The 27,867-nt window shown below is 47.5% G+C and overlaps 1 protein-coding gene across 10 annotated transcripts in view; it reads left to right on the top strand.

Moving 5' to 3' along the window:
* GREB1 (growth regulating estrogen receptor binding 1) overlaps positions 1-22,444 on the top strand; it is an 88,565-nt gene extending 66,121 nt beyond the window's left edge. For 9 of the 10 annotated variants that reach the window (XM_072767703.1, XM_072767706.1, XM_026009092.2 and 6 more), the window contains 12 exons: positions 60-688; positions 3,466-3,568; positions 5,696-5,854; positions 6,802-6,944; positions 10,066-10,227; positions 12,131-12,335; positions 12,705-12,879; positions 15,277-15,495; positions 16,775-16,910; positions 18,872-19,072; positions 19,498-19,636; positions 20,638-22,444. In XM_072767703.1, the coding sequence (XP_072623804.1) occupies positions 60-688; positions 3,466-3,568; positions 5,696-5,854; positions 6,802-6,944; positions 10,066-10,227; positions 12,131-12,335; positions 12,705-12,879; positions 15,277-15,495; positions 16,775-16,910; positions 18,872-19,072; positions 19,498-19,636; positions 20,638-20,801 (2,435 nt within the window). In that variant the 3' untranslated portion in view covers positions 20,802-22,444. The remainder of the gene's footprint in view (positions 1-59; positions 689-3,465; positions 3,569-5,695; positions 5,855-6,801; positions 6,945-10,065; positions 10,228-12,130; positions 12,336-12,704; positions 12,880-15,276; positions 15,496-16,774; positions 16,911-18,871; positions 19,073-19,497; positions 19,637-20,637) is intronic. The other variant, XR_012003233.1, reaches the window with a different exon arrangement.
* The last annotated feature ends 5,423 nt before the right edge of the window (positions 22,445-27,867 follow it).

Genomic DNA, 27,867 nt, shown 5'->3' with positions numbered 1-27,867 from the left:
GCGGGACTGAGCCTGTTTTCCTAAGGCTTGTGTTTTCCTAAGGCTCGTGTTTTCCCCAGGCTCAGCACCGTGCGGGGAGTCCTTGGCTCAGCCCGCGGCGCCCTCGCAGGGGGAGCGGGCCCGATCGCCTCAGCCCTGCGGCCCCTCGGAGGAGGCCAGGGCCCCCGGTGATAGACAGAGGCCCCATGCGAGTCGGGGGCCACCACCAGTCATCAGCAGGCGCAGCCCTGGGCCAACCCCCCAGCTGGACTCCGGCCTGAGGACCGGCCAGAGGAGCGTCCAGGCGTCGGTCACCGTGTCGTCCTCCCAGCTGTCCTCCTCGGGCTCCTCCTCCTCGTCTATGGCGCCTGCTGCTGGCACCCTCGTCCTACAGGCCTCGCAGTGCTCCATGAGCAAGGCCTGCCGGCAACCTCCCATTGTCTTCCTGCCCAAGCTGGTGTACGACATGGTCACGGCCACCGACAGCAGTGGCCTGCCCAAGGCCGCATCGCTCCTGCCCTCCCACTCGGTCATGTGGGCCAGCTCCTTCCGCCCCCTGCTCAGCAAGACCATGACATCCACGGAGCAGTCCCTCTACTACCGGCAGTGGACGGTGCCCCGGCCCAGCCACATGGACTACGGCAACCGCGCCGAGGGCCGCGTGGACAGCTTCCACCCACGCAGGCTGCTGCTCAGCGGGCCCCCGCAGGTGGGTGCTGCCCCGCTGGGGGCCCGGGCTCCGTGGGGCTTCTGGTGTTCACGCCCACGGGGCGGGTACGGGGCTAACAGCATCCCTTAGGCACACTTGCTATTGTCACTGCAGGCCCCATAGTGGGCAGGTGGGTACAGGTCAGGACCTGCAGGGCACCCACGGCTGGCTCACTTCCGTGCTCTAACCTGTTTCTTGCCTTGTGGGGTGTGTTTGTGTTTGCGGGTGCTGCTCCTTCAGACCCTGATTCTGCTCTTCCCACATCATTCCATTTGGTCCCCACGGCCAGTCTGTGCCAATCAGAAACACCCCCACCCTCCACCGCCCTGGATTCTGACCTGGAAGGTTTCGGTGAGACATAATGGGGTGGGGGTGGGCAGGAGGCCCGTCCCTATCCCAGCCTGTCACCCCACTGTGTTTTCCTAATAACGGAAGACCGTTTCAGCTGTCAACCTGGCAGACATCTGCCAAGTGTTGGGAGCACATGAAGAGGACCGTGTCAGGTCTTGGAGGGGATTTGTCAGAACCGTGCTGAAGGTGGGAGGTAGGCTGTGGGGTGGGGTCGAATTATGCATCAGACAGCGCCTGACACCCTCGGCAGGACCCAGCCCTTCTGTGCCTCAGTGTCCTCTCTGAGAATAAGGCAAAGAATAATACGTGTGTCCGAGACGTGGGCATTAAATGAGAGAATATCACAGGGCACCTGATGGTAGAAAGCCGGTGGTGTTAGTTACTGCCTCCCCCAGCAGTACCATCCTGCCCCAATTGAAGATGTGCTACCTTCTGATGCTATGTTAATTTCCTTATAGTCTGCTCCAAGAAATACAAACCCACAAAAATATGTATAAGAATGCTCATTTTTGAATTGTTTTACGATAGTGAAAAACCAAACCAGAAACAACTGAAGTTCCCTTGGTGCAAGGTCATTTGAATAAGTGTGAGCACACCTCTATCACGCAGTTCAGCCAGAGAAAGTTGGAGATAGGTCCCTTTCTACTGACATTGAAATTTCTCTACGATTTTAAGTTGAAAAAATTGAAATAAAAAAAAAATACGTTACAGAGTAACATACACGATGGAATATCAATTAGGGAAATAAGTATCAGTGTGTATGCATGTGTCTCTGTGTGTGAAAATACCAAAAATTCCCTGGCAGGATCATCACTGAGTTGTTACCCGAAGAGGGAGTGGGATTTGTAAACATTCTTCTTCGTCGTCACTCTGTATCTCTTGAATTTTTAAATGAGTGAGCCTATGTTAACTTTTTATAAATTTGAAGAAGGGGATTCTGGTTTCTCCCTATTGTCATGTTATTGGATGTCATCTTAAAAAAATTTGCTCATTTGATAGGTGAGAAATAATAAAAGTATAGTTTTATTAAGGTTGAATATATTTTTATGTACGTATGGGTCACCGCTACTACTTCCACAGTGATTTTTCTGGTGCATTTCTCTTACTTTTCCTTTAGGCATTTGACCTTTTCCTGTTGCTTTGCAGGAACTCCTTTAGAGATTATAGATGTTAATCCTTTGTCTATTAAATGTATGGCACATATTTTCTCTGAAAGCTCACCTGGTTATAGTTCATATTTTCTTTTCTAAAGTTAGTTATTTCTGTTCATCCACACTTGAGTACGGACTATGAACCAGGCGTTGAGCTGAGAATTTAGAAAGCATGTTCCCAGTGTAACAGGGTGGCAGGTTGGCTCATAGGTACCCATTTAACCATCTGCGACCAAAGTGAACTAGGACACATAGTGTCCTAGCCTGGTATGGGGCGGAGGGAGCAAGGGACTCTATGATACAGATGAAAGTGCAGGAAGAGGAGAAAGATCATTTTATTTCTTTTCCTGGCCTTAGGAGGAGAGAAGTGAGATGTCAGTCTTTTAAGTCTTGCATAGCAGATTTTGTTCTCTTACTGTTGACCTATCGATTAACATAGAAATATCAATATAATTAATTATGCAAGATTCTTTTTTTTTTTTTTTGAGTGAGTGAGTGAGCATGCATGGTGGAGAGTGGAGAGGGGGAGAGGGAGAGGGAGAGAGCAGATCTCAAGCAGATTCTACAGCCAGCACGAGCCTGATGTGGGTCTTGATCTCACCACCCTGAGATCGTGACTTGAACCAAAATCAAGACTTGGGTGCTTAACTGACTGAGCCACCCAGGTGCCCCTATACAAAACTCTTTTAAGACATTATTATGCTTTGTATTAGCAGTTTGTTTTTTGAAGCAGCCTGTCTTTAATTTGTGATTAAAGCCCTATTTCTAACAGCTTAGAAAATGTGGCCAATTAAAAGTAGAGACTCGTTGCCATGACTTAGAAGCAGGCAGGTCTGCTACTCACGGGAGTCCCTCTGTGGCCTACCCTGCTTCTGTAGGCCGCATTGCCCCTCAAATGGCTTTGCAAGCTCCCAGCTCTCACTTTATTTTTAATTTAATTTAATTAATTTATTTTTAAGATTTTACCTATTTTGAGAGAGAGAGAGCATGAGCTGAGGGAGGGCAGAGAGAGAGAGAGAGAGAGAGAGAAAAGCAGACTCCCTGCTGAGCAGGGAGCCCAGTGCAGGGTTCAATCCCAGGACCCTGGGATCCTGACCTGATCCAAAGGCAGATGCTTAACTGACTGAGCCCCCCAGGCGCCCCCCCAGCTCTTGCTTTAATTAGGTGGGGTCTTTGAAAGAGACAGGTGGCATGGAGCGTGTGCAGGGCTCCAGTCAGTGCCTGCACGTGGACGGGGCGTACTGAGTGTTGGCTCCGATTTTAATGTCTTCACAGATTGGGAAGACAGGTGCCTACCTGCAGTTCCTCAGTATTTTGTCCAGAATGCTCATTCGGCTGACGGAAGTGGACGTTTATGATGAAGAAGAGATTAACATCAGTGAGTTATGTGTTGGTGACACTGGGGCTCAGAATCCTCTTGAATCGGTTTCTCAAGTGACTTTGTGTCTGTTACCCTCTAGACAGAATTCTCAGATCATCCCCAGGGCCTCGTGGGGTGCTTCTATCTCTCCCTCGTTTGCCCCATTTTGCTCAATATCAGAATAGTGCCCGGGAGGCCTCCATGGAGATAAAATTACTACACTAAAAATAACCGCCGTTTACTGCGTATCTTCCAAGTGTCCAGCACTGTGCTGGCTACTTTCCATAAACTGCCACACTTGATTTTCTGCACATCACCATGAGAATAATGGCTTATATCCCGATTAGTGACATGCTCAGGCGCCCAGCCGGGAGATGACAGAGCTGGAACCGAGCTGGATTTGATGGCCGCCTCTAGGAAGCAGGGTTATCCATCGGGAGAGGTTCCCATTCAGGCAGCTGAGCACATAAGTCTGTATCTTAGGGCAAACTGGAAGTATGTGACATGTGGGGAAAAGCCATTTCCTTATTCAAGGAGCAGAATATGCCCTGATTATGCTAAGACGCTCTTTGAACAGCTGTTTTATGATCTACTACCTCTTCGTACATTCCTCCAAGAGCTCATAAACTTGGTCTAGTAAATGATCTTTTCCTTTGGGAATGAAAATTTGTATGGAGAGTCCTGTCTGTGTTGCAAAGAAAGGGAACCAGTACAGTGTGCTGGCATCTAAGTAGCACTTCTTTTTATTTTTATTTTATAGACATTTAAAGTGTACAACTCGATGATTTGATATATGTATACATTGTAGTGGTGAAATCACCACTACAGTTGGGCTAATTAACATGTTCATGGTTACCGTGTTCATTGCAGTCTTATTCATGACCATATGTTATGCATTGATGGATAAATGTCCATCAGCAGATGGATGGATTAAAAAAAAATGTGGTTTATACACACAGTGGGATATCACCCAGCCTTAAAAGAGGAGAAAGTCCTGCTATTTGCAAACACAACACTTGTTTAGATGTTCCTAACTGTGTTTGCATTTTGCCTTGGAGAAAATTTGGAACCAAGGAAGCCCATCCAGCCCTTGGTCTTTCCTTTGAAGGAAGAAGGAAAGAGGCTCTTTGTCCCAGCTCTGAGCTTTCACCCCTTCCCCCCACAGTTTTGAACTGAATTTCAGATGAAAATCAGCAGACCTGTTGAGTCTCTTATGTCCTCAGTTTCTTGGATAGCCCAATGATAAACAGGATTTGAACCCAGTTTGCTAAACTGCAAAGCCCATTTTCTCAGAAACTCTCTTATTGCCTTGGTTTTCTCTTTGGTAAAGCTTGGATAATTGCTGTTTTACGGGGTATGGTGAAGATTAAGATACATAGGAAGCACTGAGCACCTATCACCTACACAACAAACATGCCTCTCCTTCTTTCTTTGTGTCTTTCTTCTCTTATGGACATGGACTCTGCCCATGAGTAGATATAATGATTTTAGATATGATTTTAGATATAAAAATCAATATGTTATGTAATTTGAGTTGGATCAACTAGATTTTTTAAAAATTTTTTTACCAACAAGCACTGAGTGAGCATCATAGATTACACCAGTTATAATATAAGATGATACTTGGCAAATGTAAAGATAGAATTTGGGCCATGAGTGGTGCTGGCATTCAGAAGGGAGAAAGCAATGGGCTTGAATACTTAGGTTTTCTAGAGGTGCAGTGGTAGGAGTTGGCTATATTGGCTACATAGCATTTAGATATAAGGCAAGATCGAGAACTGTTAGATTCCATTAGCAAGGGGAACTAGTGCACTACATATGGGAGGGGGGGCAGTGCTGGGGGGAAGAACAGAACAAGCAGTAGGTATATTGGGAGGAGCGGAAGTGAGTATAGGAGTCAGAAAAGGAAACACAGCACAGGCTGTTCCTCTGAATAAGAGATAGACCTCAAGGCACCTTTTGCCTCCTAAGAACAATCCTGAAAATGCGATATGTTCCAAGAGCCTTCGAGATACAGTAGCATCCCCTAGTAACCCATAGACTCAGTGACAGCTCTGTCACAATTATTGCCCTTGTACACATTTAAAAATCAATCATTCTGACTTCCTAGTTTGTCACCTGTCTCTGTTTCCACCAATCTTACAGATCTCAGAGAGGAATCAGATTGGCATTACCTCCAGCTCAGTGACCCCTGGCCAGACCTGGAGCTGTTCAAGAAGTTGCCTTTTGACTACATTATTCATGATCCGAAGTATGAAGATGCCAGTCTCATTTGTTCCCACCTTCAGAGCATAAAAAGTGAAGGTCAGCCTTATGAATCTCTTGCTCCGCCTTCTTCCAGTGTACAGGGGAAGAGCCTCTTAGAGGGCTGAGCTGAACTGTGTTGGTGATGAGCTCGGTTGTCTGGTGGTGGGAAATAACCAGCAGTGGCTGGTAGAGAACTGAGGTCCCTGTCTCACTGGACAAGGATGGGCTCTTCCCGTGAAGGCAGGCTGGTGGCTCTGCACATGCGGACAGTGATGAGCATGCTCCTGGTGATGTGTCATGGTCAGAATATCCTGAAGGTTCTGATTAATAGAGGATAGACGACATATTTATGTATGAATTTGGGTTGTCATACTGAAATGCACATATTTCCCTCTCTACCCTCGGTATCTTGTTTTCTTCCTCCTCCTTCAGGGGCCACCCAGTTTCATGGTATTAGGTAGGACCATCAACAGACCTCGGATATTAGTGGCAGTATGATTTTAAGCACAGACTAGAAAAATTTGACGAGTGGAAGTGGGAAGGAGGATACTCACCAGTCTCCATTGTCAAACCAAGGATTCCATCATCCTTGTTCTCAGAAGCATTTTCACTGACACATCCTTCGCATAGACCAGTCTCTAACCCGGGTTTAGTATTAAAATCTTAATCTTACTAAGTCATTTGGCAAACCAGAGGCAGTTCATCTGCAATACGGTATCTGCGTATTCAGTTGGCAATCCATTTGTGTTGTTATGGAGCGAATCCTTGAATATGTCTTTAAATATATGTAGGCCCATGAGTAAGACTGCTTGGGAACCCTATTCATTTCTCCTACTGGGTCTCTGTTGTGTCTGACCAGATGAGTCACCGCGGGGCCCAGGCAGGCACGATCACACGAAATCCTATTATAGCATCTCAGCTCATTTCAGTCTGTTCCATGGAGAGCTCTGGAGAGCAGGTTTGTTGTGCCTTCTGCTGCTCTGTAATGCCGGGGTTTCCTGCAGACAGGGGGATGTCCCGGAAGCCGGAGGAGCTCTATGTGCGGCGTCAGACAGCGCGGATGAGGCTGTCCAAGTATGCAGCATACAACACATACCACCACTGTGAGCAGTGCCACCAGTACATGGGCTTCCACCCCCGTTACCAGGTAGGCTGCAGGGCATAGAGGCCTTGTGTCTCCAGGAGCACTGCTGACAGCTCTTCCACGTGTTTTTCATCTTGAGTAATACCATTGGTTTGCTATTCTCCCTATGTTTTCATTCCAGAGTAGGATGTGGAAAGTTCTGGAAGCCTTTGCTTCCTGGTCTACTTGTATCTCCAATTCCCTTCAATAATCTGGGAAATTATTGCTGACACCACAGAAACAATGATTCTCCTGGGATTACACATTTGCCAGTGGCAAAGTTAACTGACTGTAGATGTCCCCATTTGCTTTATGTCCTAGTGATTTCAAAAGTGAGTTCAGTGCCATGGACACTGAGTGGCTGATGTACCAATCACAGAGATGAATAAGCCTTGTCCCCATATTCAAGACTCCCAGTCTAGGGAGAGATGCTCAAAACTTTGGAATGATGAAAAGCTGGCAGGAAAAGCAGTACAGTTGAAGCATAGAAACTATGTAGAGGAGAGAGATTAGCATTTATTGAGCACCTACTACATGCCAGACAACGTGCTAGGCACTTTTGATATGTCAGTACTTCCTGTAACCTTTTTACATGATAGAAAATGATATTTCCTTTAGTCAGTGGGGTAAATGGATAAGGCTTCTGGCCCTGGGCTCAGGCTGTCCCAGGTTCTGGTGGTCACCTGGAGGTGTCCGTGTTTGAGTCACACTTGTGATCCATTCAGGATGCACTGGGTAAGAAGTTGCTCTGTCTAGTTTCTTACGTAATTGCCACCAAAACCCCATAAGGCAGGAACATTATCCCCATTTTATAAATGACGATACTGTCTTGGGTGGAAAGCAGAGGAGAAGGTTTTGAAGAATCAATAAGAATTTGCCCAGCGGCCAAGGCAGATAGGAGTGGGAACCGCATTTATAGTGAGGGGAGACTTGGGGTCTCTGTGGGAATTAGAAGTGATTTTAGCCGGGCATTGCTGGACCATGAAGTGCAAGAGGTGGGTGGTCCCAGGAGAGGCCACAGGAAAGGTGAGGCAGAGACACCACAGAAGCCATCAGGTTCAACCAGAGAAAGACAAATATGATGTTACTCTTATGCGGAATTTAAGAAACAAAACAGATGAACATAGTGGGAGGGAAGGAAAAATAAAATAAGATGATAACCGAGAGGGAGACCCTTAACTCCAGGAAACAAACAGGGTCACTGGAGGGGAGGAGGTAGGGGGATGGGGCCACTGGGTGATGGGCATGAAGGACCCCACGTGCTGTGATGAGCCCTGGGTGCTATATGCAATGAATCAGTGACCTCTACCTCTGAAACTAATAAGGACTATATGTTAATTAACTCATTTTAAATAAAATTTAAAAAATAAAGGTATGCTATGGGGAAGGGGAAATGAGCACCTTTCCAGGCTGGCCTGATGTGGGCAAAGCTGCACTTTGCATAGTCTCTTAGCTGTTGGGTGTAGGTTCACAGAGGGCTTGGTGAGGCTTGGTGTTGTCAGGTAGCAGGCAGGATTTTACATTTAATGTTTCTTTTCATTTCAGACCTAAGTAAGGGAAGGGGAAGGAAGCAGCTGGAGCAGGAGGAGGTGGTGGGAGCCAGTCAGACACCCACAAAACCCATAGGGGTGTGCAGGGTAGCTCACACCCGTGGCTGCTTCCAGAAGGGCTTGCCAGGTGTGTCCCTTTTGCAGAGGCGAACAGCAGAGAGTGGCTTTAATTTTCCCGAGTTGGCCCAGCCTGAAGCTGAGCTGTTGCTGAAGTAGCGTCAAGATTGATTTTTTTTTTAAATGGTTCAATTTTACAGTAGACAAAATCAGAAAATGAGTATGAGCAGTTTTTTAAAGAATTAAAAACAAATCAGTAATTCTCTTTGCTCCAGATAAGCTGTCCTAACATTTCCCCCTCGGATATGAAGTTTTTCTTTCAAAGCAGAGAAAATAAACGTCAAAACGCTTCTTAGCTTTGAGATTTAAAGAACTAGAGGAGGCTTGTGGGATGTCGTCATGGTCCCGTCAGTAGGTGTCTGCAGTGAATACCAGACCTGAGCTTGGGAGGCCCTGGGCCCTGGCTGGCCTGCACCCCTGTATACAGAGGTGCTCAGGTCTGGGGGCCACAGTCGTGGGGGCTCAGAACCAGGCCACACGAGGAGTGCTGACGGGCACGCCCCTGCTCCCTGCTGGCATGTCCAGCTCCTGTTCACCCTGCTGTCTTTCCCTCTCTCTCAAGCCTCCCTGATCTTTTTAATGAAGCTTCCTCAGTTACGTCCCCCTCTGCTCCCTCCCCAGGTCAAAATCTATTTCTATCTCATCGCTGCTCCCAAAGGGCTTTGCGGTTCTAGTGGAGAAGCCACAGGAGGGGTTTACAGCTGGTGTGTCCTGCCTCTGTCCACCCTCCCCAGGCCTTGAGGCCTTGGGGATTCTCAGGGGTGCAGTGCACATACTAGCTGAAGTCTGGGGACAGGCTGTCCGCCAGAAGCGGAGGGGGGTCAGGGAAGAAGGCTGGGGCAGAGCCATGGGGCATGGGGTTAGGGGCTCACACTAGAGAGCAGTGCAGCAGAAAAGGGGTGAGGCTGGAGCTGGGGATAGGAGTGAGCCTAAGACCCCTGAGTGTCAGTTTCCACATCCATCAAGTGGGGGTGGGGGTGGTACCCGCTTCATTGGATTGTTCATTATGGCACCAAAGGGGCCCATACAGTGAGTGTGACAGAAGCGTACAAATATATGAAGTTACTGATACGGTTTAATTAATGTGTTGCTACGCATAATGCCTGGGATGGAAAAATACGATTATTAGAATTAAAAAATGAGATGATGTGAATGTTTGAGTTGATAATCTAGCGCACCTCCGGGCCAAATCAAGAGTCCAGAGGGGGTTGGTGCCTAACGTGGCATCACTGGGTGAAGCACGATCAGAATTGAATATGGGGAGGTCTCCAGCTCAGTGCATGTGGCCTCGACCCTGTTTGTCCAGTATCAAGAACTGGGTGTCCACACTCTGTACTGGAGGCAGCCTGTGGGTTTCTTGTGCTGTGGGGGCAGGTGGCAGTGACCTTGGTGTTGTCATGCCCACAATGGGCCTGGGTTCTTCTGGAAGTAACCCCGGACTCTGATGACAAGCTCTGTCCTTTCCCCTCACACCTCAGCTCTATGAGTCCACCCTGCACGCCTTTGCCTTCTCTTACTCCATGCTAGGAGAGGAAATCCAACTCCACTTCATCATCCCCAAGTCCAAGGAGCATCACTTTGTCTTCAGCCAACCCGGAGGCCAACTAGAGAGCATGCGGCTGCCCCTCGTCACAGACAAGGTACTGGCTCTGAGTCCAGTGGGTCACAGCAGTGCGTGGCTGCAAGTGACCGTTGCACTGGAGACCTGGAAACCCTACTTGCCTGATGAGTCAGGGGCAGGTGGGGCAGGTGGGGACTGCTATGGTCATTGAGCTTGAAGGGTGGCAGAGCACTTGGGCTTTAGGGTCAATCCAGCCCCAGTTTGAACCTCATCCTCCCATTTCCTAGATGTGTTTCTGAACCTGCCACTGAATATTGCTGAGCCTCAGTTCCCTTATCTTGAACTTGGGCAGCAGTGCCTCTTGCAGGAGCTTCTCATGAGCATGGTTTGGATTGACTGCCATAAAGCAGCTGCGTAGTGCCTGACCATGACAGGTGTTCAGTAGGTGTCCATCCCTTCCCCTTCTTGTCTGTATTGCTGTTACAGAACATTTGAAACGGACTAAGGTAGTAGAGTAATGTAGTGACCACTTGGGGCCTGTTCCCTAAGCTGTGATGACTAGTACCTCATGACCAGCCTTAATCCATCTGTCCTTCTCTTCTGCCGTCCTCTGTTATTTGGAAGCGAATCAGATTCCAGATGGTGCAGCACATCAGCCATAAAAGATACATTTTCTCCCTTTGGAAGAGGTTGTTCTTAATAACTCATTGTCTCTATGACCTGCATTCTTAGAGGTGCTCCTCCTGGGGACGCTTGCTTTGGCAGGTCAGCCTGACACTCTCAGGGTCAGCTTGCTGCCCTCCCGCCAGCCCCAGCCAATGTGAACCTTGTGTGGAACGCTGCTTTTCCTTCTCCAGAGGGCTAGTATCATAGGGTTGAATAGCCTTTCCAGACCCGGCAGGCTTTTACCAAGCATCGAAAAACATTTGCAAAGAACCAGAGGGGTCTTGATTATAGGGTGTCTCCTACCCCGTGGGCTGGGGTGGGCTGTTGCCCTGGTGGAGGATTTCTTGTGTTCCCCCACTCACTCTTCCAGCCAGTTCTGACCAGAAACTGGTTTGGGGCACCAGCTGCATCACAGCTTGGTAGCAGGTGCTCTGAGGAATTCAGAAGGAGCAGGAGACCTAGCTCAGCTAGAAGAAATTTCTGTTGAGGGAGGGGTGGAAGAAAACATAGTTATTTATGTAAAAGATTCACAACCCGAGTATATAAGGAGCTAGGCTGTATGGATAAGGGATTGAGGGATGTAAGTCTTCCAGAGTAGCATATACGTAGCCACATACTCAGTGCTAATTTGGCAGGATGCTGCATTTGGGTAATTGATACATGCTAGTTAGTTTGGGTTGCATGAAGACCATCCCCAAACAAGCACTTCCTTAGCTCCTGATTCTCTGGGCTGACGGCTTGACCTCGGTCCTGCTGTGTGGTGACCTTGGCTTGGATGCGCTCACTCATGTGTCTGTGGTTAGTTACCGGGTCAGCTGGGGGCTGGCTGGGAGAGGGTGGTCTCAGGGGGATGCCCGTCTCTGCTCCCCGTGGTCTGTCCTCCACCAGCAGCCAGCCCCGGCTCATCCTGAGTGGGTTCTAAGAGAGGACAGAAGGTGTCCGTCCTCTGGAGACCGGGTTTGGAACTGGCACACCATCATTTTCACATTTTATTTTATTTTATTTTATTTATTTTTTATTTTATTTTATTTTTTTATTTTATTTTTTTATTTTATTTTTTATTTTATTTTATTTTATTTTATTTTATATTTTATTTTATTTTATTTATTTTATTTTATATTTTATTTTATATTTTATTTTATTTTTATTTTATTTTTTATTTTTTGGTAAAAGCAAGTCCCGAGGCTAAGCTGGATTGAATTGGAAAAAGACTTCATCTTTGGATGGGAGGTGCTGCAGAGTCACATTTCAAAGGGAAGGGAGTGATTATGACCATATTTACAACCACTGCCCCTCATTACTCTTATGTTTTCCAGAGTCATGAATATATAAAAAGTCCAACATTCACTCCAACCACCGGCCGTCACGAACATGGACTCTTTAACCTGTACCACGCCATGGATGGAGCTAGCCACTTGCATGTGCTGGTTGTCAAGGAGTATGAGATGGCTATTTATAAGAAATACTGGCCCAACCACATCATGCTGGTGCTCCCGAGTATCTTCAACAGTGCTGGAGTTGGTAGGCATTTTTTTTTTAACCTGCCCTACTTGATAAAATTTCTGTGAATGGAGCCTTGGGAGAATATTCTAGAGATGAACGTACTCAACATTTTTCATCAAGCTTTTTGATTTCTAAAGCTTTTTGATCTACTGGGCTATCCTTTCTTCTTTGATGTTTGGTTATTGATTTAATTGACATTCTCAGTGATCAGCAAGGATAAGCAGACACGTGTGTGTGCAGGTTGGCGATGGAGATGAGGACCAGCGGGAGCTGGCTGGTCTCGGGTGGGCCTCGATGAGCTGTTCTCATTCTGACTGGGGCTTTTGTCCTGTGTGGGTGTCCACGGAGGATGGACCAGCGAGTGGGAGTGGTTTTTGGTCATTCCAGGTGCCGCCCATTTCCTGATCAAGGAGCTGTCTTACCACAACCTGGAGCTGGAGCGGAACCGGCAGGAGGAGCTTGGGATCAAGCCGCAGGACATCTGGCCCTTCATTGTGATCTCCGACGACTCCTGCGTGATGTGGAACGTGGTGGACGTGGACTGTGGCGGCGAGAGAAGCAAGTGAGATGCTCCCCCGACCCTGTTCCTTTTCAACAGGGGGAATCTCAGCCAGTGTCTGAGGACCCCGGGGGCACCCCATCTTAGAAGGCATGGTGTGTGGTGGACAGAGAGCCCTGCATGTGGCAGGCTCATGTTCTAAGCCCAGCTTTATTTTAAGTCTTTACTTTAAAAAAAAATGTATTGATATCTAATCCCTATAGAAAAATCACACAATAAATATTCAGTATAAAATCTCTGCAGGGCCGTCGGGGTGGCTTAGTCAGTTAAGTGTTTGAGTCTTGATTTTGGCTCAGTTCTCAAGGTTGTGAGACCGAGCCCCGTGTGGGCTCCTTGTTCAGGGGGCTGTCTGCTTCTCCCTCTGTTCCTCCCCACTGTTTACGCACGCGTGCACTGTCTCTTTCTCAAATAAATAAATAAATCAAACTTTAAAAAATAATAAAATAAAATATGTACCAAAAAAAAGAAAGTATGATACACATCCAGAAACTTTCACACACTGAATACCCATTTACCCAACTCCTGTTTGAAGAAATAGAGCATCACGGGTGCCCCAGAAATTCCCTCCTGTAGTCTTGTAGACCCTTCCCCTGGATCCCTGTCTAATTCCTAATGCCCAGCTGTGTTTTCATTTGCTGTGACATTAGGGTAATCACTAAAATCTTTTTGGGTTCTAGTTCCCTCATCTTCTGAAGGGACACTAATACCTGTGCTAGAGGTTTATCCTGAGGATTACTTAAACTCTGAATGGTGTGCCTGGAGGTGGGCAGTAGAGCAGCACACGGCAGAAAAGGCTCAGTAGATAGACTCCGAATGTCATTGGTGAAATACTCCTTTTGTGATTTTGCCACATGAATGTTTCAGTTTAGGGCTGCCTAATTATTTTTGGCTTTTTTTTTAATTTTCAAATTTTTAAAAAGATTTTATTTAGGGACACCTGGGTGGCTCAGTGGTTGAGCATCTGCCTTCGGCTCAGGGCGTGATCCCAGGGTTCTGGGATCGAGTCCCACATCGGGTTCCCTGCAGGGATCCTGCTTCTCCTTCTGCCTGTGTCTCTGCCTCTCTCTGTGTATCTCTCATGAATAAATAAATAATATCTTTTTTAAAAAAAGATGTTATTTATTTGAGAGAGCATGCATGCATGAGTGTACAAGCAGGGGGAGAGAAGGAGGGGAGGGAGAAGTAGACACCTCACCGAGCAGGGAGCCCGATGTGGGACTTGATCTCAGGACCCCAGAATCACCACCTGAGCTGAAAGCAGACACTTAACCCACTGAGCCACCCAGGCGCCCTTTTTTTTTTTTAAGGGACATGGGTTCATTCATTTCTTTTTTTTTTTTTTTTTTTGGTTCATTCATTTCTTTTATGTTAGTGATATCATCATGTACCTATGACCACCAATTACTGTTCTTCTAGAAAAAAAATTTTTTCCTGTGATAGAGCTGCATGTGGCTTACGGGAGCAGTGATTCTGCTTTGTTCTCAGTATTCTCCCTGAGATGGGAGAATTCATTCCTCCTTCCTTAATTCCATTCTGAAGCTGCAGTTAACGTCCTGGGATGTTGGGGCTGGCCAGGGCCCTGGGGAGTTTATTTAAGCCCCTTGGTGGGGGAAAAGCAAGCTGGGGACCGGAATCATTGAGCGGCACGCCTGGGCCCAACTCCTGGCCCTGGAGTCCCTGCTGTCCGCACCCCCTCCCTGATCATCAGGTGTCCCTGTCATCTTCACAGACCGCAGACTCTGATGGTGAGGGAGGGAGGTGCATACACATTACCTTTGTCCTCCCCCCGCTCCCCACTGGAAGTCATGGTGGGAAGCTTCGCTCTTCCCCCACCATTTTACCTTCAGGTCTGCAAACCAGAAATGCAAAGTATTTTAGCGTGACGGGGAAAGTGTGGGCTTCAGACACAGACCGCATTGTTTGAATCCAAGCTCTGTGGTGTCACACTGGGCAAGTTCTTCAGAGCCCCTTCTTCCTCATTTGTAAAATGGGGATGATGTGTCCTTGTCATGAGATCACCATGAGGATAAACGACCGTAAATGTGACATGGCCAACACGGCTCCTGGCACTTGGTGGTGGTTGTGACGGGTTCCCCCTACACCAGCCCTACGCAGCACGTAAGCTTCAGTTGGAAAGCAGTGCCTAATCCAGGGGGCCTGGCTGCTGTTTGCGCATCAACCCAGGGGCGCCAATCTTCCTATTTTTTTTTTGAAGATTTATTCATGAGAGACACAGAGAGAGGCAGAGACATAGGCAGAGAGAGAGAAGCAGGCTCCCTGCGGGGAGTCCAGTGTGAGACTCGATCCCAGGACCCCGGGGTCACGCCCTGAGCCAAAGGTAGATAGACGCTCAAGCACTGAGCCACGCAGGCGTCCCACCAATCTTCCTCTTTTGAGCAGGGAACTTTCCTGGTCAGAAAGAAACGTGTCTTTGAAGCACATCATGCAGCACATCGAGGCGTCCCCCAACATCACCCACTATGCCCTGATTGGCATGCGCAAGTGGTCCAGCAAGACCGGGAGCAGTGAGGTGCGCGAGCCCTTCTCCCGCTGCCACGTACACGACTTCCTTATCCTGAACGTGGACCTGACCCAGAACGTGCAGTACAACCAGAATCGGTGAGTCCTGCCCCCTGTGGCTGTCAGCACCACCCCTGGGCCCTGAGCCTCCTCTGTCCTGCGGGGCCAGAAACCAGCGGCCTCCTGCCCATACCATCCATTGGAGCATTTATTTATATATTTATATATTTATATATTTATATATATATTTATTTATTTATTTATTTATTTATTTTTAAATTTTATTTATTTACTCATGAGAGACACAGAGAGGCAGAGACACAGGCAGAGGGAGAAGCAGGCTCCATGCAGGGAGCCTGACGCCATCCCAGGTCTCCAAGATCACACCCTGGGCTGAAGGCAGGCGCTAAACCGCTGAGCCACCCAGGCTGCCCCTTCATGGAGCATTTAAAAAAATGTTGCGTGGTCTAATTCCTTCCTGAGTCCACATGACACTTTATTCAGTGACTCACATTTGTGCTACCTTGTTTCTCTTGCCTTTTTTTTTTTTTTTTTTTTGCCTCCTTGGAACAGTGTTGCTTTTTAGGAACCTTAGCACTGAAGAAAACTGAAAAGTAATTTCCATGTGATACTGTCTCTGGGTCTAGCAGCAGAGGCGCTCACATCTCAACAATAATCCACTTGCTCCCGCTTATCAGGTGTCTCTGCGGGCCAGGCAGTGGGCACACTCCCAAGACGGCCCTCGTGGCAGCGTCGATTTGGAAGCCAGGTTGCCCTGCTGGGAATCTGGGTCCTGCCACTTACCAACTTTGTAATTTAGGCACGTGCCTTACGTCTCTGAACCTTGTTTTCCTCAGCTGTAAGAAGTGGCTAATATTTTTATTCTGGGCAGTTTGCTGTTCTCTCTCTCTCTCTCTCTCTCTGCATGAGGAAAGAGAAGCGGACTCCCCACTGAGCAGGGACTGGGTGCAGGGCTCAGTCCCAGGACCCCGGGATCATGACCTGAGCCGGAGGCAGACGCTTTACTCACTGAGCCACCCAGGCACCCCTGTTGTTTTCTCTTGAACAATTAGATGAAAAGGGGATTGTGAGTCCCTCACACGGTGCCTGTAGCATCCGGTCGGCAGTGGTGGTGCACCTGTAGCTTAAGCCTTGGGTATGCGCCACCTGTCCTGGTGCAGACACAGCCGGATCCGTCGTCCTTGTTTCTGTCGCCTTACTTACGGGCCTCAGTAGAGGAGGTCTTGAAGGCAGGAAGGAGCCTACTGCACCCCCAGAGCCCCCAGCCCAGGGACACCCGCTCCCCACGCTGGCAGGGGCCTGCTGGGGGCGTGGGCTGCATCCAGTCCTATCCGCCCCCTCTTCTGGTTCTGAGCAGGTTCATGTGTGACGACGTGGACTTCAACCTGCGAGTGCACAGCGCCGGCCTCCTGCTGTGCCGATTCAACCGCTTCAGCGTGATGAAGAAGCAGATTGCGGTGGGTGGGCACAGATCCTTCCACATCACATCCAAGGTGAGGTGCGGAGGTGTGGCTGCAGGGTGGCACCCAGTCTCGGGGGGCGGGCCTGAGCGCTGGCTGCGGTTAGCAAGGTTTTGAATCATCAGCCTCGGGAAGGGAGATGTGCCATCAGGTTCCTCTCCTGAACCGTGGTCCTGATGGGTACCCCGTGCACGTCCCACCCGTGTGCGCTTGCCTGCCCCGACCGTCCTGGCACCGTGCTCTGTGCTCGCCGGTCCGGCTTCTGTGCCGGACAGAGCTCCCGGGGGCAGCGGCCGTGCTCCCCTCTGGGCCCCTGGGGGCGCCTGGCCGATTAACTGAGCGGCACCCACGGGCTGGCGGCTAGCTGTGCTGTCCGCACACGAGCCGGCCCCTTGGTGGGGGGAAGCACGGTCTGACTACGTCAGTGCTGGCTGCACAGTTTGAGATGGAAAGTTGCTGGCCTGTCTCGGCCTGAAGGTCTCTCCGATCCCTGGGCCAGAGCCCCATTCTCTGCTTTTTGACCCCCGTCTACCTTGAATTTTGCCCTGATGATGGACATCAGCCAGTCCCAATGCCACCTGCCTCTTCCCAGCCTCTGTTCTCACTTGTCTCCATTAACCGCTTAGCCTGAGCCGGGCCAGGTCTGGATTCAGATACCAGTCCCAAGCCCTCCGCCGTCTGCCCCTTCCGATGGGCAGGGAGTGAAGCCTTCTTTGAAAGGGAAAGTCCATGTCTATTTAAAAAAGCAGGAAGACATTTAAATAAAAGGTCTGTACTTCCAGAAGAACTTAAGAATCCTTTGATTAAGTCCTACTGCCACCCACCATTGAGATTTTTTTTTAAACCATTGAGATTTCTTACTGAAATTGTGTTAGATTTAATTTTTTTAAAAAAAATTCTGATTTTTATCACAATTCTATCAAAAGACCCTGGTGTGCTCTTAAAACAAATTTTTCTTCATATCCCTGAGTATCACTTTTTTAGCTCTAGATATTTTATCTTCTTATCTTGAGCATCATCTTCTTTTCCATTGGGTTTAGTTGCATGTTAATTATATGTAGGAGAGATGGAAACACTCGATAATCTTTCACCTGAATGAAATAACTATTTTTGTTCACTCACCAAATATTTACTGAGCACACAGTCCCTTCACTCAGGAGCTTATAGCCTTGCCGCTGAGGCAGATGTTGAGTACGTAGCCAAGTGTCCTTGTGACAGGTGCCACTAGGGTGATGGGTGTCACAGGGAGACCTCACTGCATGAGGGGTGGGGGTGGGCGTTTGTGTGAGTGTCCCCCAGAAGGTGACACTATAGTAGAGACCTGGGGAATGAGAAACAGGATCAAGGAAGAATCAAGGTAAAGGAGCTAAGTGGGTGGGAGCAAGGAGGTGAGTGTGGAAGAAGCATAACAAGCAGGGGAAGCAGCAGAGATGGGCTTGGAGAAGTAAGCAGGGCCTTACCAGCCATGGGAATGTTCTGGACTTTCTGGAGAAGTAATGGGAAACCACTGATGGGTGTCCAGCGGAGAATTTGATTAGTTTTATCGATGTCCACAGTCTCTCTGGCTGCAGCATGGAAAGCATGTTGGCTGTGGAGGAAGAGGTGGTGGGAGAGGATGGCCAAGGGGTCAGCAGGAAGGGCAATGGGGGCAGGTGGGAGGTAGATGGGATCTGGGGGTAGGGGTGTGGCCAACCCTTCCCAAGATCTGTGGGTTCTCTCAAGTTTTCTAGACCAGGTGGCCAGATTTTTTGCAATGGAATGATCAATGTCACAATCCCTCCTAAGCACATTCACCAGTAACACACGTTCCACCCTGGTAAAAGCCTAATTTTCTTAGACAGGTTTATGGTTGAGGGTTATGTTCTCACCTGCCAGCTCTACCTGGCGATGGGGTGTTCTGTGGCAGGGTCACTGTCCCCCCCACCCCCGAAGCCTGGGGAGGGACTTCTGTGGCCAGGCTGTTGGGAGTGGCTGAGCCCGCCCTTCCCCGCCAGGTGTCCGACAACGCGGCGGCCGTCGTGCCGGCCCAGTACATCTGCGCACCCGACAGCAAGCACACGTTCCTCGCCGCCCCCGCGCAGCTTCTGCTGGAGAAATTCTTCCAACACCACAGCCACCGCTTCTTCCCGCTTTCCCTGAAGAACCACAGCCACCCCGTGCTGTCCGTCGACTGCTACCTTAACCTGGGATCTCAGGTGACTCTCAGAGGGGGCCCGGCTGTGAGCCCGTGAACCTGAGACACTCCTAAAACAGATGCTCCAGGATCCAGGACTCGGACTTAGAACTGCTCAGCCACTTTGCCTCAGGTGTTCACCTCACTTTATGGCTGAGAGTTCAGACGCTTTAGCCCCCAGTATGATACGTTAGGAATGAAAGCCGGCTCTGATGCCAAAAGAGTTCTGATTCTCAAATGAACCAATGAGTAGATAAATCGGGGTGCAATTTCTTGGAACTGATTTTTAGGATTTAGATCTGCAAATGATGCTAAGTATTGTCTCTGGCCCCCCAGTAGCCTTGAGCTTGACCAAGAGGTTCGTATTTGTTAGGCACGGAGCCCTAGCATCATGTTGTTGAGTGTGTCAGGGAAAATACGGTTTCTCATGGGTTTCTTCTTTTCCAGATCTCTGTGTGCTACGTGAGCTCCAGGCCCCACTCTCTAAACATCAGCTGCTCTGACTTCATGTTTAGTGGACTCCTGCTATATCTCTGTGATTCTTTTGTGGGAGCTAGCTTTTTGAAAAAGTTTCATTTTCTGAAAGGTAACTTCTCATACTTTTACCCTGGATCTTGATTTAAATGCCTTTCATCACCTGGCATGTCTGTGGAGGTGGCTTCTGGTCCCAGTCCTTTTTTGCCAGTGGGTAAATTGAGGCGCAGAGAGGGACTATGACTGCCCTCATCTAGGAAAGAAGGCTAGGATGTGATCCCAGCATGGCTCTCTTTCCCTTGTACCTGTCAGGGTAGAGACAAGACACATCCCCTTTCTTTTAGCCAAATAGGTATTTTTCTATTTTATTTTATTAATTTAATTATTTATTTTATTTTATTTTATTATTATTTTATTTTAGAAAGTGAGCAAGAGAGCACAAGCAGGGGCAGAGGGAGAGGGAGAAGCAGACTCCCCATTGAGCAGGGAGCTTGACGCGGGGCTTGATCCCAGGACCCTAGGATCATGACCTGAGCTGAAGGCAGACACTTAACTGACTGAGCCACCCAGGCGCCCCAGCAAATAGATATTTTCAACTTCTGTGTTCCTTTTTAGCCCAAATTCATAACCTCAGCACCCAGTTCCCCCAGATGTTCCTTCCTCCTGACACCTGAGGTCTTCCCCCTCGTCTTGGGGGTACTGTGTGCTCTTTGGCTTTTACTCTGGCCTTTCTCATTCTATAGCTATTGTCATGCTAGAGTGGTTGAGAGTGACAGAAGTTCATTCTATAGGACTTAAAAAAATTGTTTCCAGCCAGCCAGCTGGGATCCCTAACCCATCTTCATTTATCCTTGGACGTCTTTGCTCTGACCTTCTCGAGGGCGGGAGGGGGGTGTGTGTTTCCTGAGCACCAATGCTTTGTGAGGCCTGGGAAGTAGTAATCAGAGATTTTTAACATAGTCTTTGCCTCGGGAAACATTTGGTGTAATAGGATAGGACATGTAGGTAGGAGGTAGATGGACCAAAAGGACAAGTAAACCAGAGTGCAAGTAGAACCCAGGCAGTAGCTTTCATTGACGTTCTTCCCTGCCTCTGCCCTGCCCTTGCATGCAGGTGCCACCCTGTGTGTCATCTGCCAGGACCGGAACTCCCTGCGACAGACAGTGGTCCGCCTCGAACTGGAGGATGAATGGCAGTTCCGGCTGCGGGACGAATTCCAGACCGCCAACGCGAAGGAAGACCGGCCACTCTTCTTTCTGACTGGACGACACATCTGAGGGACATGGCAGCAGGTTTTCTGCAAGAATGGAGCCTTCAGGACCTCACGCTTGAGGCTAAAGGAATTCTGAGATCCATGGGTGCTTGAACTGGGATGGCCCTGGGACTCTTGGGCAGCCTACATGTCAGGAACCCAGGCCCGGACATGCACGGAGTCTTCGAGCAACGAGGAGGAGTCGGCAGCAAGAAGGAGGCAAACCCATGCCTCCTGCCTTCTGGGCCAGACCACATGGCCCTGGGCTCTGCTGAAGCCTGTTTTATGAAGAAAAAAACTTTTGCCTGCTATCCTGTCATCCATGTGCTTCCATGGACAAACTTGACTTCTCTCGTAGTGCTAAAGGATCACTCTTGGATTTTTCTCGTAGAGGTTCCAGTATGTTGGGCAATGGATAGGATTTTGGCTATGTGGGTTTCCTTATTACCTCCTACAAAGCAATATTCCAGAAGAACGTTTTAAATACCAAAGGGTAGAGACAAGAAGAAAGGAAGGTCGTCTCCTAAGAATTATGTAATTGCCTACAAGTTTGCTCTTCTAGAAGCTAGCCCAAAGGCATCAACTCTAAGAAAGTAAAGCAAATGGTTTTACTTCAGAGCAAATATGGTTCTATTAAAATAAAATCCTATAGGGTCAATACCCTACCTCTTAGAAAGGGCAAAAGTGAAAAGAAACTTTCTTTAAAACAAAAAGGGTTTCAGGAAGGAGATTAAGGTTGCAGAGGTTAATGTGAAGAGACAGACTTTGCCTTACAAAGGAAAGAGGACCAAATTGCTTGCTTTGAAACAACAAAAACAACCAAAGTGACATATAAAATAGTTGGTAAGAACTAAACATTTGATTATAATTTATTGAAGCTCAGTTTTTAGTTCCTAAAATAGCTTGTTTTCTCTCATGAGTGCTTGGCCCTGATCAGAGTGGAAGGGGACAGAGCAGAGAAGACAGCAGGAATGTTCCATGATGCTCGTCGCAGCATTTGTCTGCCTGGAATGTGTATCGAGCCAGCGCCCTAGAGTGCCACCCACAGGCCAGGCATTGGACCAGGTACTTCCACACTTATGATCCTGCCTATTCCTTCCAGCAGCCTATGTGGGTATGATTATTCTCCACTTGGAAGACGAGAAGGTTCAGATGCAGAGAGTATACCTCTCCAAGATCACAATGCAGGAGGGAAGCAGAAGGATGGACAAGTAGACTCCTGGATTCTGGACCAGAGTCTGTCTTGCCCTGCACTACCATGCCTCTGGAGTGTCCCTAACTGAATAAAGATCTTCAGAAATGAACCATCAGAATGCATTCCTACACATTCCTCTTAGACATTTATAAGCACTCTAACGGATAGCAGCCCAAGAAGAAATTATTTTAAAAGATGATGCCAAAGAGTTAATCTTTCTTTTTTCCCTAAGAAAAAAAAAAAAGCCCATGAATATAAAAGATTAGTTCAGTGTTTATAAAACGATCACTTTGTATATGCCATTATTCCTATCTTGGAATAAAAACTTACCTTCTTTAGTTATGTTTGTCTTTTGTAAATAGTTTCCATGCTAGTCTTCCCATTTTATTAGTTAATTTAAACTTGAAAAACAACTCAAACTACTATTCTTGTTTGTTCCAGCCTTATGAATAAAATATATAGTGCACTTATGATTTCTTTGGTGAGCATTAGTTGCATTATTTTGAGAAGAAGTAGTGTGGTCAGTGATCTCCAGGGACTCCCTGCTTAAAATCTCATAAGGGAAAAGACAGTTTTGGAAAGGAAATAATAAATCCAAAAAAATAAGCGCCTGTTAACACATGGAAGAATCCCTGAAAGAGAAAAGCAGACACAGTTGGGGGTACAAAAGAACAGAAATGAAGGAAAGCACAGCTCAGACATGCAGAGAAACGTGCACGGGAAGATGCAGTCAGGGGTGCTGTGTGTTTTGGAGTAGCTAAGCAAGCTGGAAGGTGGCCTGGGGCATTTGTCAGGGTGATTATAATTTGGGGCAGCTGGGCTATTCGACTTCCTCTAGGTCTTCTGCAACGCTTACAGATGCCACCACCCCAGGCTAAGCAGGTGGCCGTTGCTAAGGCTACAGGAGAGTGTGGAGCCTCAAGGAGGAGGGCATAGGGGGTCCAGACTTCTGTGAAGACAAGCTATTGGCCCACGCCTCTCCATGGTCTTGTCCTGTCCCCCATAATCATGTGGGGAAGTAAACAAAATGAGCAAATAGGAACCCCCGGTATGGAAATGAATAAACAACTCAGGCTTATAAAAAAAAAGCAAACATTATATAGTGAAGGATGATAACGTCAATAAAGAGTAAAGCAAACGGAATCCTATCCTATAAAACAAGTGTGATTAAAATCAGAAAATAGATTATATGGTATCCAGAACAAAAAGGATGGATTATGGATCTTGGAAATCAAAACTGAAACCTCAGTAGGCAGATGAAGTAGGCAGACAAGTTCAAGAGTGAAGCAGCTAGAAGGTGTAGCTGGGGGGCAGGGGGGCATCCCTGAGAAGCCAGGAAACAGGAATGTTGGTGGTCTGTGCTTACCCTTGACTATTCCCCTTGCTCACTGCATGTCAGCCACCCGGCCCTCCTGGCCCTCCTTGGCCACTGTCAGGCAAGTACCCAACTCAGGCCTGTTGCTTCTTCTGCCCAGGACACTTCTCCCCTTCACATCGCTTGTATCCCTCTGAGGTCACCTCCTCAATGAGGTTATCCCCAATAGAATATATTTTGTTTAGTGTTTTCTTTGTCTTTTCCTCTGAAAGTAGGAACTTTGTAAGATACATTCACTGCTGTGTGTTTGGAGACTTGAATATGCTCAGCAAATGGTAGTGCTCATGCGCACTGATGGACTGTTCTGTCTTAGGTGCTTCTGACATGGGAGCTGGGGGTGGGAGTGGCTGGTGACGGAGGAACTGAGAGAATAAGGAGTGAAATTGTACTAAAATTCTTGATTTAATGGGGTGGGGGTGAGTAACATGTTAGCAGAAAAGGAATATTTAAATATATGTTTAAAAAACAGTGATTGCTGGAAGAAATGCAACAGGGTGTCCAGTGTCTAAACAATAAATGGAAAGCAGCACCAAAAAACCCCCAGTGTATAAGGGAAGAACGGGCTGGGGAGGGGAGAGAGAAGCGTGGTAAATAAAGTAGATGACAGGGCACCCCGGGTGGCTCAGCGGTTTAGCGCCACCTTCAGCCCGGGGCATGATCCTGGAGACCCGGGATCGAGTCCCACGTCAGGCTCCCTGCATGGAGCCTGCTTCTTCCTCTGCTTCTGTTTCTGCCTCTCTCTCTCTCTCTGTGACTCTCATGAATAAATAAATAAAATCTTAAAAAAAATAATAAAGTAGATGGCAGAAACACATCCAAACATACCCTTCATCAAAATAAATATAAATGGATTAAATTCACCTAATAGCATATTGACAAGGCTCTTGGACTGGGTTAAGAAAGCTAATCAGAATGGGCTTCAAAATTTTAAGAAATAAAGTGTGTGAAGAGATTCTTTAAAGTTCAAAGTTAAATCCAAAGGGATCATAAAGGTCGCAAAACTTTGTAGATAGGCCAGCACTGCTATGAAATCTAGAAAGCAAGAACAGTTAGGAAAAGAATAGGGCAATAATCGGATAATTGCATAACTATAATTATGATTGAGACTGGTACATCTCTCCAGAAAAGAGAGACAGAAGAGCAATAGAAGTGAGAGTCGACTGACACGGTAGGATGTTTGATCAAGTCGAGAATTCTTATGGAATAGAAATCCCAGGAAACATGCTGGAACTAGACAGAGGTGGTGGTTGCGTTACCTTGTGATTGCGCTAAATCACACTAATGGTAAATTTTACGTGTGTTTTGCCACATTAAAATTAAAACTCTTCCAGAGCATTGGAAGATACAGAAAGCTGTACTTTTGCAAGGCCAGACATGGCAGTCCTCCTCAAACCAGATAAGAATAATGAACATACAGGCTGTGGCTCTTTTGCCCTGAAGACTTAGAGCAATTTGAGAACTCTTGCAGTAAAGGAAGAGGAGTCAGGCTGTAATTGCAACATTCACTTGGATGTCAGAGTTCTCCTGGCAGAGGTGGTGGCAGGGAGGGCATGGGATTTGAAACCAGGAGACTTGGTTTCACTCCTCAATTCCTTTGCCAGGTCACCTGCCTTCCCCACTGCACCCCCCCCCCCCCCCCCGGAGAATGCGTCAACTATGACATGAGCAACAGTAGCAGCAAACATTTTTTGAGCACCTAGTATGTGCCAGGCATTTAACTAGGTGACTGTTTACTATTTAGCCAACTCAATAGCACTCTGAAGTAGATACCATTGGGACCATCTTAGAGATGAAAAAGCTGTGGCTCAGAGAGGTTAGATGACTTGTCTACGATCACACAGCTGTCAAGGGACAGAACAAACCTAGATTCATGCCGGCGGGTGTAAGCATAGTTCCAATAACATCAAGGTTACTTCCCATCTTGAGTAATGTACTCCCACCAAATGTCACTCATCAGGAGGCGCTGTTGGCTCAGAAGGCCCTCTGTACGATAAAAGTACGGATCCAAAATTCTTTCATTGGGAGAGGTGTTGGGTCACCTGTGGGAGGTAGTGGTGGATCCCAGCATATACCAAATATATTGCATTATGTATCATCCCGAGTCTGGGTGATCCCACATTAATGTTTAGATACTCCTTTAATAACAAAATTTGCATTTAACTTTCCAGATGTGGCTTCAGAGTCTACAGACAGCTCTTTAAGGGAAGACTATGAACCAAGGGCACATCTAGTATTGACGGCTTTCATTTCTTTTTTTTTTTTTAGTCTACTTGCTTAGGCAGACTTCCCAGAGCAGAAGGAATTAGCATTTTAATTAACAAAACAGTTGGAAAGCCAGTGCAGCATTTTAAAGCCCTCCATGTCTAGAGGAGAAACAAGAATCCATGACTACATTTGTCATTCACTGAATATCCTGTCCCAGTTTCCCTTTCTTTCTTTAACTCTGACGAGCACTAGTTTTTCCCTCTTGGGATCTCTGGCCACTCCAACTCTGGTTCTTGCTCTATAAAAGGATCTTTCCCAAGGGTGGCAGTCCACCCTACCAAGAAGGGTGGGTTTGGTCGCTGTTTTGGGTTGAATCACATCCCCGAAAATACATCCAGGTCCTAACCCCCGATACTTAAGAATGTGATCTTATTTGGAAATAGGGTTGTTGCTCATGTAATTAGTTGAGATGAAGTCATACTGGATTATGGGAATATTCCAGTCATACTGGAATGAAATGGGCTCCTAATCCAGTATGGCTGAGGTCTTAAGAGAGTGAGTAACAAAGGAAGGCGGACATGTGACCATTAAGACAGAGATGGGAATGATGAACCTACAAGCCAAGGATTGCTGGGAACCACCAGAAGCTGGAAGGGGCAAGGAGGGAGTCTTTCCCCCAAGTCTTTTGGGGCCCTGCTGACACCTTGATTTGAAACTTGTAGCTTCAAGTACTGTGAGAGAATAGATTTCTGCTGTCTGATGCCACATACTTTGTGGGGCTTTGTTACGGCAGCCCTAGGTAACTCCTACAGGTGGGCAATGCATACTTTGCCTTTCAGAGTTTAGTGGAAGCTTCCTAACATTTGGCACTGATGAAGTCATGGCTGTAAGACGAGGCTGATGAAAAGAACCCTTTTGGGGGCTCCTGATCTTAGCCAAGCAAGCCAACGGTCCAGCCAACCACACAAAATAGAGTAGACGTTGTTTAAAGATGGGATTAGAAAGATACTTTGCATTTGGAAACCAGGAGTTTCCTTTATTATATTCACAACAGCTACTACCAACTGAGCACTTTCAGGTGCTAGATACTACGCTTTTCAAGCATTTTTTTCTCGTATTTATGATACCATTTAATTCTTAAAATCTAGGGGATAATTGTTACGATGTCTATTTCACAGATGTGACATGAGGCCCAAGCAGGTGAAGGAATTTGCTTTAAGTCACACAGCTAATAAGTGACACCCCCACGTGAGGATCCACCCCACGCTCCAGGCTCTGCTGGAGCAGTGCTGGTGCTGCCCATGGAACAACAGTAGGGGGAACTTAATTTCTGTTTGAAATGTGTTATTTTGATGTCATACAGACAATATTATACTAGCAAATTGGAGGAAAACAAGCCAGGTTTCTCTGTCCTTTGCCAGACATCTGAGTGTCTGCTGGGTGCCAGGCGTCATTAGGCTCAGATCCTGGCATGAAGTTAATAGAAAGCACCCCAGTCCTCGGGTCACTCGTGCCTCCTCAGCAAACCCACCACTTTCACTAAGGGCTCCATTCTACACCTTTTCTCTGTGTCTGAATGATTTCTACATATATTATAATGTAATTTTATATTGTGTTCTCTTTTGATAGCACAACCACATGTGTTTATGCTGCTAAATGAGATTTATACTCATTATTTAATGGTGGCCTAACAAATAGGATTTGGGTGGACTGAGTGGAGTATCATGACTCATCCAGTTCGTTAATAATGAGCCTGTACTTTCTGTTCCTCTTTGGCCATCAGACCCTTGGGAAGCAGCTCGAGGCACTTGGTGAGCCTGGGCTGCTCGGTCCCAAGCCTGGGTTCTGATCCCTGCATTACTGAATAGTGGGAGAAGAACTTTCCTTAACTTCTCTTTGCTTTTGTTTTCCCACGTAGAAGATGGCAGTGGTAATGAGAGTATTCCTAGGATCCCAGAAATAAAGTCTTTGGCACCCTGCTGCATCCAGGTCGGCTGCACATCTGTCCTCCCGCAGGGAGCCCCAGATGCCTGGCATCAGTCAGTCACACTGGCCAGAGGCCAGGAGAGGGGAGCGGGTGCCCCTGGGCCTCCCACAGCTCATGGGGCCCTTCTACTGGCTGCCACCTCCCTACTGGGCGAGACTGGAGAATGTTACTACTGCCATTAGTAGTGGGATGTGACAGTGCAGTACGCTTCTGGAGCACTGTCATTTGTTATTTGTGGAAATTCTTAGGACATCTGAGCCCACACTGATGAGCATAAAACTACAGGAGAATGTAGTGGACTTCCAGGAGAGGGGAAAACAGCAATAATG

The sequence above is a fragment of the Vulpes vulpes genome, chromosome 8, assembly GCF_048418805.1.
Source record: "Vulpes vulpes isolate BD-2025 chromosome 8, VulVul3, whole genome shotgun sequence".
Classification (NCBI taxonomy): Eukaryota; Metazoa; Chordata; class Mammalia; order Carnivora; family Canidae; genus Vulpes; species Vulpes vulpes.
The sequence above is the reverse complement of the archived record's forward strand: the minus strand, read 5'-3'. Positions and strand labels throughout refer to the sequence as shown.